The sequence below is a fragment of the Trachemys scripta genome, chromosome 4 (genome assembly GCF_013100865.1).
Source record: "Trachemys scripta elegans isolate TJP31775 chromosome 4, CAS_Tse_1.0, whole genome shotgun sequence".
Classification (NCBI taxonomy): domain Eukaryota; kingdom Metazoa; phylum Chordata; order Testudines; family Emydidae; genus Trachemys; species Trachemys scripta.
The window spans coordinates 45,244,927-45,262,801 of NC_048301.1; the positions used below are offsets into that span (position 1 = coordinate 45,244,927).

Below are 17,875 nucleotides of genomic sequence, written 5' to 3' on the forward strand. Positions count from 1 at the left end.
GAGGAACCAGGGCAGATACTAGTGTGACAACAAAGACCAAGCGGAAAGGAGAAGCTAGTTCAGTCTATGTATAGAAACGGGGAAAGAGAACAGAGTTCATTTCAGAGATATGTTGAAGCAGGACAGCATCCCATTTTTGCCGCTTACCTTAGGTCAAAACAATTGATTTTCTCCCACCACTCTTGTCATTCTCCAATGCCTTCATTCCTGGAGGCAGTGTTTCTTGTCAGAGGCCACTAAGAGACACTGTGTCTCATGGAATACATTTTCTTTGTCATTCTGTTCTTGTGTCTCCACTGCTTGGATTTTCTGTTTTCTCTTCCTTCTATATTGTCTTTGATCTCTTTGCTCCCTATTTTCATGGTAAATTTTAAATAATGAGAGGAACTACGGTAACAGTGTCACAAGTCATTGAAAGTGTGGCAAAAATTATGAATATTCATTGTAGGGTGACCAGATGTCCCTATTTTATAGGGACAGTCCCGATATTTGGGGCTTTTTCTTATATAGGCTCCTATTACCCCCCACCCTCTGTCCCAATTTTTCACACTTGGTCTCTGGTCACCCTAATTCATTATCATCTCTTATTTTCTTTCAGATAGTTGCCAAGTACTACCTTGGAGGTCTATTGTGTAGGGCTCCAGTATGACTCCACCTGTCCAAATCTTTGAGTCTGACCACATCCCCCACTCATTCCTTTCTAGACCCTCCATCTGTGAGAAGTGATGTCCCTGTGGTATGAGATAGAGAAGACAACAAGAGATAAGTTAAGACATGATGCGGCAGATTCACCAAAACATTCTAGACTACTTCGCATCACTTTGACAATACAAAGCAGCTGTAAACCCATGTTTATCAGCCAGTTAAGCCAGGTTTATGGCTGTTTTCTGTCTTTGGATATGCGCAAAGAAGCCAAAGTGTACCAGTGATTTTAGCCCTAAATCTTTATTTGACTAAAAGTTCACAGAAGGAGTTGCTTTTTTTGTAGACAACGTCAGCTCTGCACCCTAAAACTCTACCCAGGATTTCTAATCAAAGTTCATCTGACTGGCATCCATTCCATTATGCCACCTGTTCCCTCACTTACTACTAGCACAATGAAACTCTAAAAATGTCAAAAGTCATAGACATTTTTTAAATAAAACATCATAATTCTGGAATCCATGACTCCATCCTTATTCATCATGCTCTCCTCAAACACTCAAACAATCCCACCAGCCCCCATAAGTCAATATTTAACATTTACTTTTACTCAGCATGAGTCATGCTAATATTGTTTTTGCAATGAATTTCCTGTTTTAAAATGAGAAAACAAAACAAAGGTGGTATTTGGAGAGAGAGGTGAGATTTTTCTAAAAATTCTATAATATAGAATATAACCTATAACAATCTCAATGTATTAAACTTCAGAGACATTCAAGCAGGAGAAAGCTATACATCAAGGGCAGGCAACCTATGGCACGCGTGCCGAAGGTGGCACGTGAGCTGATTTTCAGTGGCACTCACGCTGCCCGGGTCCTGGCTACTGGTCCAGGGGGCTCTGCATTTTAGTTTAATTTTAAATGAAGCTTCTTAACATTTTAAAAACCTTATTTACTTTACATACAACAATAGTTTAGTTATAGAATATAGACTTAGACAAAGAGACCTTCTAAAAATGTTAAAATGTATTACTAGCATGCAAAACCTTAAATTAGAGTGAATAAATGAAGACTCGGCACACCACTTCTGAAAGGTTGCCAACCCCTGCTATATATAGTGATTTAGCAGAAAATCAAGCTTCAGGACAGTCTTCCACGGAGAATCCTAAATTAATAATAAAATGTCTCTATACTAGGGTGATGTGAATTTGCCCACAGGGAGAAGAACTCACAGAAATGAGCTCATACGAACATTACACAATGTTAAGAGGTTACTGCTTAACATTACTTAATTTACTAAGAAGGGAGATTAACAGGTGACAAGACGAACTACTACAAATAACCTGCTTTGGGAGCACGCCTGTCCTTCACTCAATTGCTAGAGTAAAATAGTGGTTGGAGGAGACTTTTCCCATCCAGGCCCATCCCCTGCCAGATTATTGTTTCTTGGGAAGGGGAGTGAGATGAAAGGAAAAATTTCAGTTCAGTTGGCCATATTCTTCTTCTTATCCGGCAGAGCCAGTATATTTGGGTCATACAACCACTTTACAAATTTGCTCTGATTAACTGAATGTCAGTCAGCTGGAAAATGTCAATGCTTGTGCTTGGATTTTGGAGGATACGCAGAGTAACAGAGAAAAATGGCCACCATATTACTCATAGAGTAGATCCCTATTACAGGGTACTCGTGAGAGGAGCTGGGGGGGTCATATTTTACAATTCACCCACCTCTATTTATAGTATAAACGAAAGAGGTTCTGCTTTCATATAAGCTTGCAATGACTTGACCACATGTACATCCCATTAGCATTATGTCACTTAGCCATATGATCTTGTCACATATCAATAGAAGAATAACCTTGAAAATATATTGTATGATCTAAATCCCTTGGAAAACTGGGACTTAAAATTAGGGCCATTAGTGTACAAGCAGCGGAACTACTGGCAAGAGGAATTTGTTTGTTACCAGAGTGTTGTGTCTCTCTCTATATATCAATAGTCAGTTAACAGAAAATATGCCAGGAGATGGCTCTTAAGAATATTTAGCATTGTTTAGGGGCCAGGTAGTAGGACCAAAAAAAGTTCATTCTTGTTGGACACTGCAAACAGCTTCCTTTTGTGGAAGCACTATACATTAGCTTTGAACAATACCCACCAGTTCCTCTAGCCAGAGCAAGGGCATAATCTTTCCTGGAGAGAGGACCTCTTCAAGAGAAAGAGGACCTCTGAAGCTTCCCCAAAAGACCTTCTGGGGAAAGACCTTCTGAAATGGGTCTGTTTTCCCATGAGACCAGCCGCTCTCACTTCCCCATTAATTGAACAGCAGAAGATCCTAGCATATGGCTGTCTCTGATTTTATCATATGTACATTAAAACATGATATTTCTGAAACAGGAAAACTAAACAAAAAAGCCTTTTTTGTATTAATTCGCACTTGTGTAATAAGCCCTCCCCATAGTGGCCCACATTGCCAACTCAGTGAGGATGGGCAGTGACTCAGGCAGGTCTCAATCCTTACCAAGCCTTATCCTACTGGTAAGGACTACTGTGAAAAGTGTTATAAGGCCTGACACTTAGGAAGGGGGAGATGCATTCTGTCATGTCATGTGGTGGGAACAGCAGCATGTATGCTTGGCCGTATGTGTAAGGAGCAAAGGGGAAAGCAAGGAAATCCACTCCTAGGCAGGAGAAGTTTTAAACAGTATATTTTTGCCACATGGATTTACCAAGAGCACATTTTGAGAATATTTTACTGGTTTGCAGAAGTGAACTTTGGAAACAAAGTATAAATGGTCATAGGTTAACAACCTCCTCCTTCTCTTGATCCCTGAGCTGGTCTGTACCAGATATTTGGGGAGGAAAAGACTTATCTCTGGTTTGGAGATTGAGCTATTTGAATGAAAGAGAGTTGAAAATAGAAAATTAAGGCCAGCCAAATTAAAAGGAGCTAATCCTTTCCTACAGATCAGGAGAAATAGCCAGATGGCGCAATGCAGAGTGTAGACCATTATCACAATTATACATGAGAACTGGTCAAAATTGCTTCACCATTTTTATCTTGAGCCACAATTTGTTTAAGGAGAATTTAAATAAAAAATCATCCCCAGTGAAAGAGTGGTGCTGAAACAATGTTTCTAGTGGGGGTGCTGAGAGCCATTGAACCAAACTGTAAATCCTGTATATAATGGAGAAATCACTTCAAGCCACAGTGTGCTGCAGCACCCCCTAGTTCTAGCACCTATGCAATGAAATGTATTTGAGTAATGGTCAAGCAAGGCCTCTGTCTTCCTGTCCCCGGAGTGCTGCGGTTCTCAAGGTGGCCAGTAGAGGCTGTTGTAGATCGCATCAATTCGAAGCGCCCAAGGGAAGCAGATAGTCCTACTACATCTTTCTCTGGGCAGGTCGGAAAATCCCAGCATCCTCCAAATCGCACTGAATCCTCTTGAGCACAAATGCAGCATCCGTCCTTAACACGTCTGTACTTACCACAAAAACTACTTTCAGATATAAGGGTGCAGTGGGAGATCTCTGAGCTTTCCCTCTGAATTAAAGCTCCCTGAGGATCATAGCCCAAGCAACTCTTTGGTGGGGATGGAAGTGAAGAATTCAGGGCAAATTACTGGAGAACTATTGCTTGGTTGTTCCGAAGGAAATTATAACACGGCAACAGTGAATGAGTCCTAAGGTCGGCTTCAACATTCTTTTCGACTGCGATGACAAGTTTCGCAGGGGATCCATGTAAGACTGTTGGGGAATCTCAGATCTGATCAATGTAATTAACGCTTTAGCTAGAAGCGTTCTTTGAAACAAAGCAAGGAGTTCAGTGTGATGACAAATCAGCAGGTAACAGCTTTGAAGGTGGATCACAATATGTAACCGACAGGTGTTTGAAGGAACATTGGCAGGTCTAATGTGGCCTCCGTTTTAATTTGTGTAAAAAAAAAAATCAAGTTCTGCAACCACAAGATCAATAGAAATATTCCTATTATCGGATTACAAAATGTCAATGGAAAGAGATTTTTTTTAATGATCAAACATTCCCATTTCTGAGAGCGCTTTCCAGCCAACCATTGCAGCAGCCAGCTAGTGCACGCCAGCTGGGGAGGGAAATTAACTAAACACACAAATAATACTGAAAAGTGACATCTGACTGAAAATAAAAAGTAGTTTGCGTTGTCCCAGCTGAGTAAAGTGCGAAGCGGAAACTGTGCAGCGCTCAGTGACAACAGACATCGGATTGTTTTCATTCTTTCTGTTTTAAATAGGCTAAGATGTTATTGGTAATACAAGGAAGGCACTTTCCGTTAATGCAGACTTTTAAACTTCAGCATCCGTGCAATAAATGCAGAACGTATTGTCTAGTTTTTAAACTTAATCATATTTGAAGTTAAATACTTTCGGTAACGGAAGAGAAGAAAATATATTTTTGAATGATAAAATCAAAACCTGCTCACATTATAACCAATGGGACTATTTGCCGAAGCCAGGCGAATAAGTTTAGCCACTGAGTCTTGGAAAAAAACAGTCAAACAGACAAGGTCTCTTTTTCCCCTCCCCCACTCCCCTCCATATTCACAAGCTTAATTAAAATCAACAGAGAACTGTAACCAAAAAACAGACACACAAATACACAAATAAATTATTTTGGACCTGCGCCTTCTCTCTTTCATTCACCCACTTCTTAAAGCAAATATATACCTATTGGCAACTTTCTCCCTTGGTTTTCATCCTAAACCTAACCGCTGAAACATAATCCATTCGGGAGCTTTATCCCAGCGGGTTTGGGAGGTTTTGTACATCAGAGTTTTAATCCACAGCGGCTCTAAAATGTTTAGTGGCCTAACAAATCTAATTAACATTACTATTCGGCGGGGGTTGGGGGAGGCTCTCCTTCACTCTCTACTCAAGCTATATACCACTCCAGACTAGGGGCTGCAGGATGGCTCCCCAGAATTGCTGGCATTTGAAATGATTAACGTGGAAATAGCTTAGGGTGGCAGTTGTAGGATTGGGGGAAATACTGATTTTTTTTTCTGAGATGAGTTCCTAAATATAGTTGTTGTTGTTGTTGTTGTTTTTAATAAAATCCTTCACAAATGCGGCCAACAGCCCCCTCCTCTAGGGTAATAATCCCCCTTGGATCCTAATGTGCCAAAGCTGTCCATAAAGAACTGATCTGTCCAGACTGCTAGGGGCTTCCACTCAGCCCCTGATTCTGGGCTGGCATTTCTCCTTTCCCCCTCATCGCGTGAAGTTCTTCCCCCCTCAGCAAAGTGCGTTTTAGGTAAACGGGATGTTAGTGTCTCCTGGGGACAATCCATAACGGCACAGCAATGCGGCACCAGCATCCCGGCCAAATCTGTCCTAAAACAGAGGAGACTCTCGCCTATAAGTGCTGCCCTCTGCATAAAATAATGGTCCCTTACAGCGGCCTCTGGGCAAATGGCATAGCAGGAGAGGAGTCCGGGCCCTGGGCTTTGGGGCAGAGGATGGGCACTGAATGATAGGATAAGCGCTCTGAGGCCGAGGTGGGGAGCTCATGGAATTCTGTACAAACACTGAGAGCGCGGCGCAAGATGAGCCTGCAGGATGGGGCCAAAGGGGACTCTCCATTTGGCCAGAGCAGCTCTTGGAAAGCCACAGGTTATCTTCGGAACCTGCACCCAAGAGGTACTATAGAGTCCAGGCTCCAAAAGGCTCATTTTCATACGCAGCCTCAGCTCCTGAGACGATGAAGTGAAGGCTTCCCTTTCATTTCCTCCGAACTCAAAACCCGGGGAAATTTGGACTCATTCACTTCAACCCGCCAGACTTTCTCAGGGCTCATTGAAGTAACCAGTGGAGTGAGACTTTACGACAGAGGGAAAGATACAGATTTTTCCGATGATTCCTAACGACAGTTCCTCCCATCAGGGCAATAGATTTCAAGGGAGTATTTCCAAGGTGTGTTTGTGGAAAATAACCTTTACTTACACGGACACCCATTCATCTTACCTCTCAGGAGTAGCTGACTGCAACGTGTGTTAAAGTGTTCTAGCAGTGTTCAATTATACTGTTTAAACCGCTCTATTACGGTTTCTTTTTTTCTGCTGTCCCTATTTAATTTGCTCAGACATCTGGGCTGTGGGAGGAGAAGCGGATTATTCAATGAGCGGGCAATATATTAATAGCCTCTAAAGACTGGATCTGAATTTTCCCGTTATTATTAACTCTTTTAAACTAAACAAAGCTCGTTTAATGGCACTAAATTGTTAGCGTGAAAGGTAACACTACACTGTAATGATCCTTATATAGATAACATAACATTCCATTACACTGCACAGCGCGTTATATTGGCACTGGTTTCATATTTCCACCCACTCTGTATGTTCTAAGAGTAATTATTTTTATTCTTCTTATCGAATGTTACCTATGAGGGCAAAACGAGCTTATTCACTGTTCTACTTGCTCATGCATTGACTTGGGGCTATCCCATCAAAGTTAATCACGTCTAAGCAATGAATCTCGCTGTAACTGAAGTATCAGAGGGATAGCCATGTTAGTCTGAATCTGTAAAAAGCAACAGAGGGTCCTGTGGCACCTTTAAGACTAACAGAAGTATTGGGAGCATAAGCTTTCGTGGGTAAGAACCTCACTTCTTGCATCTGAAGAAGTGAGGTTCTTACCCACGAAAGCTTATGCTCCCAATACTTCTGTTAGTCTTAAAGGTGCCACAGGACCCTCTGTTGCTTTTTACAGATTCAGACTAACATGGCTATCCCTCTGATACTTCAGTTACAGCGAGATTCATTGCTTAGACGTGATTAACTTTGATGGGATAGCCCCAAGTCAATGCATGAGCAAGTAGAACAGTGAATAAGCTCGTTTTGCCCTCATAGGTAACATTCGATAAGAAGAATAAAAATAATTACTCTTAGAACATACAGAGTGGGTGGAAATATGAAACCAGTGCCAATATAACGCGCTGTGCAGTGTAATGGAATGTTATGTTATCTATATAAGGATCATTACAGTGTAGTGTTACCTTTCACGCTAACAATTTAGTGCCATTAAACGAGCTTTNACCCTCTGTTGCTATAACTGAAAAACGTCAAGCGCCTTTCCTCCCGAAGGCAAAGGAAACTTCCCAGAAGGTGTGCTCCGAAGACACTGACATCTATCTTTCACTAACAGGTCGGGAAATTGGCTAAGGTGTGTCTGTTGCTTTGTAAATCAAAGGGTAAATTGTACTGACCTTACACAACCAGCAATTTTGTGGAGCCTACACAGCTGGGACTTAAGGAGGCGCCTTTGACTTTTTCAAGTTATGATTTCAAAACCCGTTGTGGAGAAACAAGCACCCTGTCTGGAAATTCTTCGAAACCTTTTTGTTGTAAGTGGGGTACTCGTTTGAGCCTGATCCACCAAAGCATTTGAGCACGTGCTTAATGTTAAGCACACGAGAGGAGTCCCATTGAAACTTGAACAACAAGGAGTCTGGTGGTAACTTAAAGAGATGCATCTGAAGAAGTGAGGTTTTTACCCACAAAAGCTTATGCCCAAATAAATCTGTTAGTCTTTAAGGTGCCACCAGACTCCTTGTTGTTTCTGTAGATACAGACTAACATGGCTACACCCTGATAATTGAAACTTGAGTGCTTTGCTGAATCGGCTCCTTAGTTTTCGTTGCTTCTACGTTGGCTCCGCTTGCACATAAAAAACACCTGCAGAGCGATACATTTTCGTTTTAAATGTTAAAAAAGTGAAAGACACCCTTCTTGATTTGACATCAAACAACGTTAAATTAGTTAAACCAGACGCCGAAACGCGCAGAAATCTTTCCCCTTCCCATACAGAGAAATGTATGGAAATTCTGCTTTTTTTCTAGCCCCTGGATTGACTCTGCCTAGACTAGCTCATCTGATCCCCATTTGGGAGGCACGCTAGCGCGTATTTAAAAAGACACTGTTAAATTTGGAGAGCCCTGGGCGCACTTTAAAAAGCTGCTCCTTGAGTTCCCAGCCCCCGCAATCCAGCTGATGAGGAAAGGCGCTGTGGTTTTGGTGGCACCGTTTGCATTGGGATTGGCACCATTTGATTGACAAAGTCTCCCATTCTTCCACATGTTGAGTGTTATCAAACGGATTGTGTGGGGTCACAAGCTCTTGAAGAACCGTCCGTGTAGCCGCAGAGAAGAGAATAAAGCATTCTGCAAACACAGGGTGCAGACGGTGGCATTCTCATGAATATGCTTCCAACAGGCGAAATGCATTTCATCTTTCTTCTTCCTCCTCCTCCTTAGCATTTCCTTTTAACTCAAGCGCTTTAGTGGACCGCATCACCAGGTAAAAGAACACATCGCTGCCAGACAGTGAGGTAGGATCAAACCAGGGAGTTCGGAAAGGCTGGATTTCAATTGCTCTGAAGGCAGCTCTTTCAAAACAAGGTCGGAAAGGCGGTTTAAAAACAAAAAACAAACTTTCCTGATAGTTGCACAGGAGACTGAGCTACCCTGCTGTAATTAACTTGGGTGGCTCAGTGATACGGTAGCATTCCACTAGGATAACTCATTTTGCTAAAAAGTGTATGCAAGTCATATGATTTGCAATAAACAATCCGTGTGTGTGTGTGTGTGTGTGTGTGTGTGTAAGCTAAATGACAATGACAAAAAGCGAGTTTTACCTTCATACATATCAGAGACGCAGGACACATATAACAATCACATCGACTTTCCTTTCCATGATCCAGCACAAAGCCACCTCCCGCACTGATCGGGTTAATCTAATTGAGGAATATTTTGAGGCCATTGACGTGCATTCGTTCGAACAGCAGGACAAATAAGAATGATTAACCAGAAAAGTTTTGAAAAAGGAATTATTTCAACACATTAAAAAGGCACATCTGCATCAAGACCCACTACTATAGTGTATGTGCCGAATTATCGTCAGATAGGAAGCCTGCGCTATATTAAACGGGCAATTAGACATTACTCGGAAAGATACAGGTTCCAGTGATATTTGGTAGGAAAGGCAAAATACGGAGGATTTTTAGACGTGTCATACACATAGCTAATATCCTGAATAGAAAACATCCCTTTTCCTTATCACTAACAATAACTTTTTGCAATAATTAAATTGAGATTAATAATTGAGTGGTTTTAGAATTAGGTATAATGTAATGTAAACTCCTTTCAAAAATATATTATTCTTGCCCGCATAGGCTGCAGAATTAGTATTTTTCCATATACTTTTATGTCCTGTTCCTTTGCTAACGTAATAAAATACGGACGAGATTTATGTGGAAAATCCGGAAAAAAGCTTCGAATTTTGAACTGAATAGTCTCATCAACGAGAGCATTGAAATAAATGTGTAAAAAATGACAGATTAATGCAATTATCCCTTGGCAAAGCCAACGAAGGAAATGTTCCACGTAATTAGAAAGACGAACTAAAGACGTGAAAAAGAAAACAGGACGCCTCCAAAGCAGACGCACTTCTAACCAAAAGTTGCCCTTCCCGGATATGCTATAGGCGACACAACAGACTCACAACAAACCCTCTTTTCAGTATTAAGGCTGGAGATAACCTGGTGCCTAAAGAGGCAGTTGAACTGATGCAGAGGAACTGAGGGCCTGACTGAAAAAAAGTTCCACCGATTATATTTGTGTGGAAAAGCTCACCTCTTGCAGAGCTCTAAAGTATAATCAAGGCGCAGGCTTATACTTGAAGGGTGTTAATTCTCATACGGGAACCTATTTTCTCCTAAACCGTTTCTTGCCTACTGAATGAGAGCCTCCCAATTGAAGTAAAATGATCCTTATGTCTAATATCAAGCACAGTCACAAAGCGACTGGCCATTTATGCTGCCACTTTAGACAAAGATATTTAGTTATTCCCGGGTAGCAAGTGCACTTTTGCATTTTTAAGCAGGAACGAGTACAAACATATTTACAAGTGCAATTATTAAATAGTTATTTGATGCTTTAAAGTCACTAGGTTAACTGCACTTTTGCTGCAATTTTCTTAATATTCAGATAATCCCTTTATTAAATTAGTTCCCAATCCTTTGGGCCAGTGTGTTAAAATTCGTGGAAGGTTTTTCGTTGTATTCAGGAGAGACACTGAAATGTGTGATTTGTAGTTACTGTAAAAGTTGGAAGAGTCCTTCAAAGTCTTGGCAATAATCTGAGTCACATTAACTATTCGAGACATATATATGTATTAATATGAATGGACTCTACATTTACTTAAAACTAGATTGGGCAAAATACAGTATCAAACATTTCAAGAAACCAAACCTTCATTGGCAGGATGATGGACCAGATGACCAAATAGGTCTTTTCCACCCCTAACTTCCTTGATTCATAAATAACCTTAGAAACCATCTTTAGCGGTGCCATAGAAAGCCTCTGACATTGCTCCTGCTAGAAAATGACGAATGACATTTTGTTTTAAGATATTTTTCAACAATCTGGCACCTATCATTACTTTACATATTTGCAAGCAAGCTTCCATCTCTCTCAAAGTAAAAAGTAGGCAAAACGATCTGATGATTTAATGTATAAGAACCAGACGCTGATTGTGGCGTTGCATTTTAAGACTTATTATAATATATGTTATAGAGAAACCTCCTCTGCAAGGTTGTTAAAATGCAGGTGCTGTTCACTAGTCAGCCTTTATACCTGACAATCTTTTGGGCATCTCTAGCACCCTTGGTATTGTGCAATGCACAGTGTTGGAAACGGTACCTCAGATATGAACGTTAGATTCTCAAACTATTCTAGGAGAGATTTCTCCCTTCAATGTTTCTTTAAAGTCTAACTTAGTGGGGAAGGAGGGAGGGAGGGGGGAAGAGAGGGGAAATAAATCTCTTTGTTCCATAATGTTAAACTCTATCTAGCCATCCCTCACAAAGGCTGAAGCTATAATGTTAGGAGTCGGAATAGAATTGTAAGTCATTTCTCTTTAACTCAGCAAATTTGTCTTTACAAATGACTTGAAATTCCCTATCCATAATGCTGCCACCCCAGAAGAATAAAATAAAATTACTTGTGCTCACGGGGTCTTTCAAAAAAAAAAAAAAGACATTAAAAATCCTGACAAGTAAAACTTAAAGGTGTTTACCTTGTCATCAGCATGTAAGCTAATTATCTTGGGCAAGATGTAGGCTTCTATTGTCTTGTTGCTTTAGTGCCTATGCCCCGCCTCTGGTGGCAGCCTAAAACCTGGCGTCTGGCTAAAACAAACGAAAGGCAGCCCTGAGCCTCCACTCAATCCAATTAAGGCGGACTTCGTCCACTCGGTTACGTGTACATCCAACAAGATCGGCGTTAAGGCAACACCAGAATATTTGGCAAAAAAGATTTGCCTCCCCTTCCCCCTTTTTTTTTCAGCCGCCGAATCATGTCGATGAGCCCAAAGCATACGACTCCTTTCTCAGTGTCTGACATCTTGAGTCCCTTGGAGGAAAGCTACAAGAAAGTGGGCATGGAGGGTAGCAACTTGGGGGCTCCCTTGGCAGCCTACAGGCAGTCTCAGGTTTCTCAGCCAGCAATGCAGCAGCACCCCATGGGCCACAACGGGACAGTGACTGCTGCCTACCATATGACAGCGGCAGGCGTCCCCCAACTCTCCCATACCACTATGGGGGGCTACTGCAACGGCAACCTAGGCAACATGGGAGAGCTTCCACCTTACCAGGAGACCATGAGGAACAGTGCTTCAGCCTCAGGATGGTACGGGGCCAACCCGGACCCGCGCTTCTCTACAAGTAAGTGAGCCCCGTAACCAGCGGGCAAAACTTTACGCACAGCTCCAATGTAGCGACTTGGAGAAACCATGTCGGTTGCGGTACAGTGCGGGTTTTGGAGCGGGAGAGGTGGGGGGGGGGGCGGAAAACAAGGGGGGAAAGTGTCTTGAAGTCGAAACCAGATCAGCCCAAAGAGCTGGATCGCGGCAGGGCTGTCTAGGATTGATACGATCGGTATTTTTTTCCCGGCTTCCTGTCCTGTTTTAGCTCTTTCTCGGTATCCCCTGTCTCTCGCTTTCCATTTCACCCCCGGCTTGTGGGTTGCTTCACTGAGAGGGAAGGTGTTGTCCGGCCCTAGTGAGCCAGCGCTCCCTTGCCGAAGGAGAACCGACGGGGGATAGGAGCGATTTCACTGTAGGCGAGGAAACGTTTGGGTGGCCGTGTCCTTAGGGGGGGTCTCTTCCCAAGCCCCCTGAAATAAACAACCGTGCAGATAAAGGCGACAGAGAACGGAAACGCGGGAAACATTGTCATTAGGGCAAGGGACTCGTTTAAATACAAACACCTTCCAACCTAAATTCCGAATAATTCGCAACTAAATCGACCTTTAGTTATTGACCTATCCTGTCTCAGTCCCACACATGCCTGCTTAACACAGAAGGTGGTGGAAGGGGGAACTCGCGTGTATTCGTTTAATAAGGCTATACGGAGCGAGATGTTTTCTTCTTACGGAGAGTGGTTCGAAAGGGGCGTGAGACCCGTTTGAAGGTGGAAATTTGCACCAGTTATTGTATGTTCCTAGCACTGCTTTTGTTGTGTCCTCCTTCCAGCTCTCGGATGGCCCGTGTTTGTACATACTCAGTTATTGGTGAAGGTTTTGCTCCGTATGACCCCCTAAGTGTTTGGAATAGCACAGACAGAGACAGGTTGAGGGGGAGGGAAGAAGCGCAAAATCGTTATTAAACTGTTTCCCTGCTAGTAACACAGCGTGCAGCGGTATACAGCCCTGCCTGGCTCGGTGGTGCGCTTAGGTGGGTTTCGAATAGATTTTGACTGGGAAGGCGATTAATTGGGGAGAGGATCTTGGCTTTGGAGTCAGTATTCGAAAAGCGTTTCTCGCCCAGGCAGTCCTGTTCCGCTAACCGTGTTGCTTAAAATGTGTGATCTTCTTGATTTTAGTATCCCGCTTTATGGGGCCGTCTTCTGGAATGAACATGGGCGGCATGGGGAGCTTGAGCTCGCTGGGAGACGTTAGCAAGAGCATGGCACCTCTCCAGAGCACTCCACGAAGGAAACGCAGGGTCCTTTTCTCCCAGGCCCAGGTTTACGAGCTGGAGAGACGTTTCAAGCAGCAGAAATACCTCTCGGCTCCGGAGAGAGAGCATTTAGCCAGCATGATACATCTCACGCCGACTCAGGTCAAAATCTGGTTTCAGAACCACCGCTACAAGATGAAACGCCAGGCCAAAGACAAAGCTGCGCAACAGCAGATGCAACAGGACAACAGCTCTTGCCAACAGCAGCAGTCTCCCAGAAGAGTGGCGGTGCCCGTGCTTGTCAAGGATGGCAAGCCATGTCAAGCCGGCTCCAACACACCGACGGCAGCTATCCAGACCCATCAGCAGCAGGCAGCTGCAGCAATCACAGTGGCTACCAATGGCAACAGCCTTGGACAGCATCAGAACCACCAGCCAAACAGTGCAGGGCAGTCTCCAGACCTGGGACAGCACTCAGCCAGCCCTTCGTCTCTCCAGAGCCAGGTCTCCAGTTTGTCTCACTTAAACTCTTCTAGTTCTGACTATGGCACTGCCATGTCTTGCTCTACCTTGCTCTACGGTAGGACCTGGTGAGAGGATTTTTTTTTTTTTTGTAAAGAAAGCTCAGAGGCGCCCAGTCACACAAATCTCTGTCCTGTTCAAACTATTTTTTTTTATTTTTATTTTTTAAGGAGCGGTTCTTTGAGGAACCCCTAAAACAGAGAGACAGAGAGTGACTTTTAGGTTGTTAAATGGGTATTTAATAAAAAAAATCATGGAGCAGTTGCAGAATGGAGCCCATGAGTGGTCATGGTCTGAAGGCTTGGATTTCAAATGTACACTTTGCCAGCGAATAGACCTTGCATGTAAATACAGAGATTTTCGGAGGGGGGTGGGCGTTTCCCCCCAAAAAACCATTAGTGTCACCCAGACAAAAGGAAAGGTCCCCTTTCTACTCCCCCAGCCCAGACACCAGGGCCCGCGGATGGAGATATTGATTCGTCACAGCTTGGCATTTTTTTCTTCCCTTACTTTTGATGTGAATCTGTAGCTGTATAATGCTGTCAAAAGTTGGGCTAAACCCATAGTTTTTAGTAACCTGTATATTTTGTTGTAAAGAAAAAAAAATACAATCAACCAAATCAAACCAAAACACACACCCGACCTTTTTTATGGACATTGGACGATCCGTGTAAATCCTTTGGCAGTTTGTTATTTCCGCACGTCTCCTCTTTCTGTTGTAAACTTATGTAGATATTTGGCTTAAATATAGTTCCTAAGAAGCTTCTAATAAATTATACACATTACAAATATTCTTTTTATTATTATTATTATTTCCCTTTGCTTTCCCCCGTAGATTTCTCTCCCCACCCCCGAAAACAAATGGGGATGCTAATAAATACTGACACTAAAAGCAAAAAGGCCCAAATCTTGCGCCCATTGAAGTCAATGGGGAGTTCGGCCCATTGGTTTCATGGGAAGTAGGATCAGGCCCAGGGTCTGGGGAAGTGATAAGCAAATATACGTGATAACAATATTCCTGTTTTATCTAATGAAGGAACCGAGTCCGAATTGATTAGCTAAATATCAGGCTAGGGAGCCCCAGCAGATGGTTATTCATAGAGAAAGGAAAGTATTCCAGAAGCAGTCACTGAAATTCCAAAAGACATTCAAGAGAAGTTAAATGTCTGAGGTTATTAGAAACAAACTAATGAGTAGCCCACTGACAGGCTAGCAAATGCAACCGTTTTAAAGCGTGTCCAGTTTTAATAACTTGTACAAAGATCATTTCTACCAGGTTTTATGTACTTGTATTTTAAGGAAAGTACAGTCACCTTATTTATAATCAAAATAAAATGGTAGTTTATTGTGTCCGGCGTGTAGTTTGAATTAACTTTCTTTATAAAAATGTCTTTCATTTTATACACACACAGGCGCAAACGAATCACTTCAGTTTGTCCTGCAGCTTTCATCCTTACAAACAGGCAGGGGAACCTACTTTGCTGAGGGCGCGTTTCGTTTTAACGCAGATTGCGTTTGCTTCGGTGTCTGGACTAGGCTGTAAAGAAACAGGTGAAGAGAAGGGGGGGTGTATGTGTGTAGCTGAGAAACAGACGTGCATGTGTTAGTGATGTAAACACTATACGGATTCAAGAGAGGTATGTGTTAACTTCGGTGTAAATAGACAAAGTAGATATTGTGAAATAGCTTTTAACTGGACAATCAACAAATACATTAAATTCAGAAGCCTTTTGGCCCATCACATCTCTTTTGTGAGTGTAACTGAAAATCCGAAGTACCCAGTGTTAACCTATCCTATTAAGGACCTCAGACCCCAATTTCCTCCAAATCGCCGCCTTAGTTGTAATTTTCCCTCCGATTTTTAAATTAAAACGCGGAAATAAATCTCATAATTCAAAGATTTCTGAAATGCTGAAGAATCACGAACCAGTGCCTGTTATTTGAGACGGAGCGAGAAAGGAATTAGCCAGCAGTGGAAACAAACAAACAAATCTACAGTTTTCGTAGCAGCGCCTGAGGGCTCTATCATCTTCGATATCCTTGTGAGAGCTTGGATAAGAAAAAGGAAATAGAATAAAAAGATTATCGGATCCTTCTGTTAAACTGGAGGACATCACGTGTGTCAGCGGGAATTGTTATAGTATTCCGTAGGTTGATAGAGGAAGATTATCAAATGGGCTAGAACATATTTTAACGTTACTTTTGTCTCTATTAAGAATATTAATTTCAAATTTATAAGTATAAGTCAAAACTAGCATTCAGAGAGCCTAAACTGAGTGCTCGGTGAGGTCATTTAAAATAGAAATACACAGGAAAATTGGTTGGAATTTCTTTGAAGTGTTAAACTTCTGTTCTTAGGTCCTGGCCCAAGGGGAGATCTGTGCATATTTAATGCTATACATTTTTAGTAGGTCTAGTTACTCTCTCCCAATTTTAAAGAAATGCTATGCTTAAATCGACACTTGCCCTTTCTTGGGATTTCTTTTAGACTCCTTCCAAAACCCGGTAATTTTCAAACTCGAGCGGAACTAGCAATAATTGGAAAATCCTAGAACTATTTTCATGGAACGGAGAAATAAAGTTGGCATATTTAGTGTGGAACCAGCTAGCGACTTAACATAATAGACTTTGGGCAATAAATGAATTTTATTGTATCTAGACAACCTCATAAACACATATTTGGTGGTGGGTGTAATTACTGTAATGGATTATTATGTACACTGGCTTATCTTTCTTAAACTAAATTTAGTTTCGATTAAATAAACTCGTTTCCACTTTGTCTGATGTCGGCTTAGTTTAAAGTCTGTTTACTTGTTCCACAGAAAGGTGAATTCATCTCTTTATAAAGCACTAGAGACCAAGCAAACACAATTCAAACTGTATTTACATATCAATCAGGAGAAATGCAAACAAACTGCCTCTTTAACAAATTTATAGTTTTTTTATGACACCGTATTATTAGCCTTTTATCATAGACTTCTTTGTACAGCCAGTTATGTCTTCCATTGCGATCAAGATATTCCAACGACTTTTAAAACATTTTAATCTAAAATATCCCTTGAGCAGACTCGCGGGAATTTACCCACTGTATAGCTTTCCTAAATTAAAATATATGCTACTATGTAAACCCTTGCCTCTTCCCATGCCACTGATTTTCAGTCGCTTGTTAATCAATGCAGAACTCGAATAATGGGAAGTTAAAAAGGCGGGGGCGGGGGGAGCTAGAACAGTGATTAAAATCTTTGAAATGATGGAAGAGAAATACATTTCCAAATGTCTCCGATCACATATACAAATCAGACCACGGGCACCATATATATATATTGTAGTTAAAGAGATCTAATAAAGAATGGCTGTTTCCTCCTTCTGCTCCCCCCTGGCACTGCCTATAGATGTACGAGATTTGCTGAGGGCATTTTTTCCCTGCTGTAAATAGGAGTTCATGCTCGAGTGCCATGAAGTGTGTGGATGTAGTGGCACAGCAGGCTGGAGGGGGAAAAAATCAGGGCTTCGCCATATTTGCTGTTCGGTATGAACGCAGTTTTGTTTCAAACCAACGTCCTTTTACCACCAGTAGCTGAGGAGTCTCGGAAAGAAACACAATCAGAAGGATCTCCAATCTTGGGGTCTGAGCCAAGATGATATTTCTGTTCCCTGCAGTCAGAATAAGAAGCAGTTCAGGGATGATTATTATACACACGAGAAAACCAATCGGGATGCTAATCTAGA

At 42.0% G+C, this 17,875-nt stretch overlaps 1 protein-coding gene across 1 annotated transcript; it reads left to right on the forward strand.

The window, feature by feature from the left end:
• The first annotated feature begins 11,918 nt into the window (after positions 1–11,918).
• On the forward strand, positions 11,919–14,903 carry NKX2-1 (NK2 homeobox 1). The gene is made up of 2 exons (XM_034769243.1): positions 11,919–12,389; positions 13,548–14,903. Exons 1-2 carry the CDS (start codon positions 12,023–12,025, stop codon positions 14,216–14,218), a joined length of 1,038 nt encoding a protein of 345 aa, XP_034625134.1. The 5' UTR covers positions 11,919–12,022; the 3' UTR covers positions 14,219–14,903.
• The last annotated feature ends 2,972 nt before the right edge of the window (positions 14,904–17,875 follow it).

Bases quoted from the DNA above. Each gene is read 5' to 3' on its own strand.
- NKX2-1 (XM_034769243.1), top strand. From the start codon at position 12,023: ATGTCGATGAGCCCAAAGCATACGACTCCTTTCTCAGTGTCTGACATC. The intron at 12,390-13,547 runs GTAAGTGAGCCC...TCTTGATTTTAG, and splicing joins GGACCCGCGCTTCTCTACAA to TATCCCGCTTTATGGGGCCG.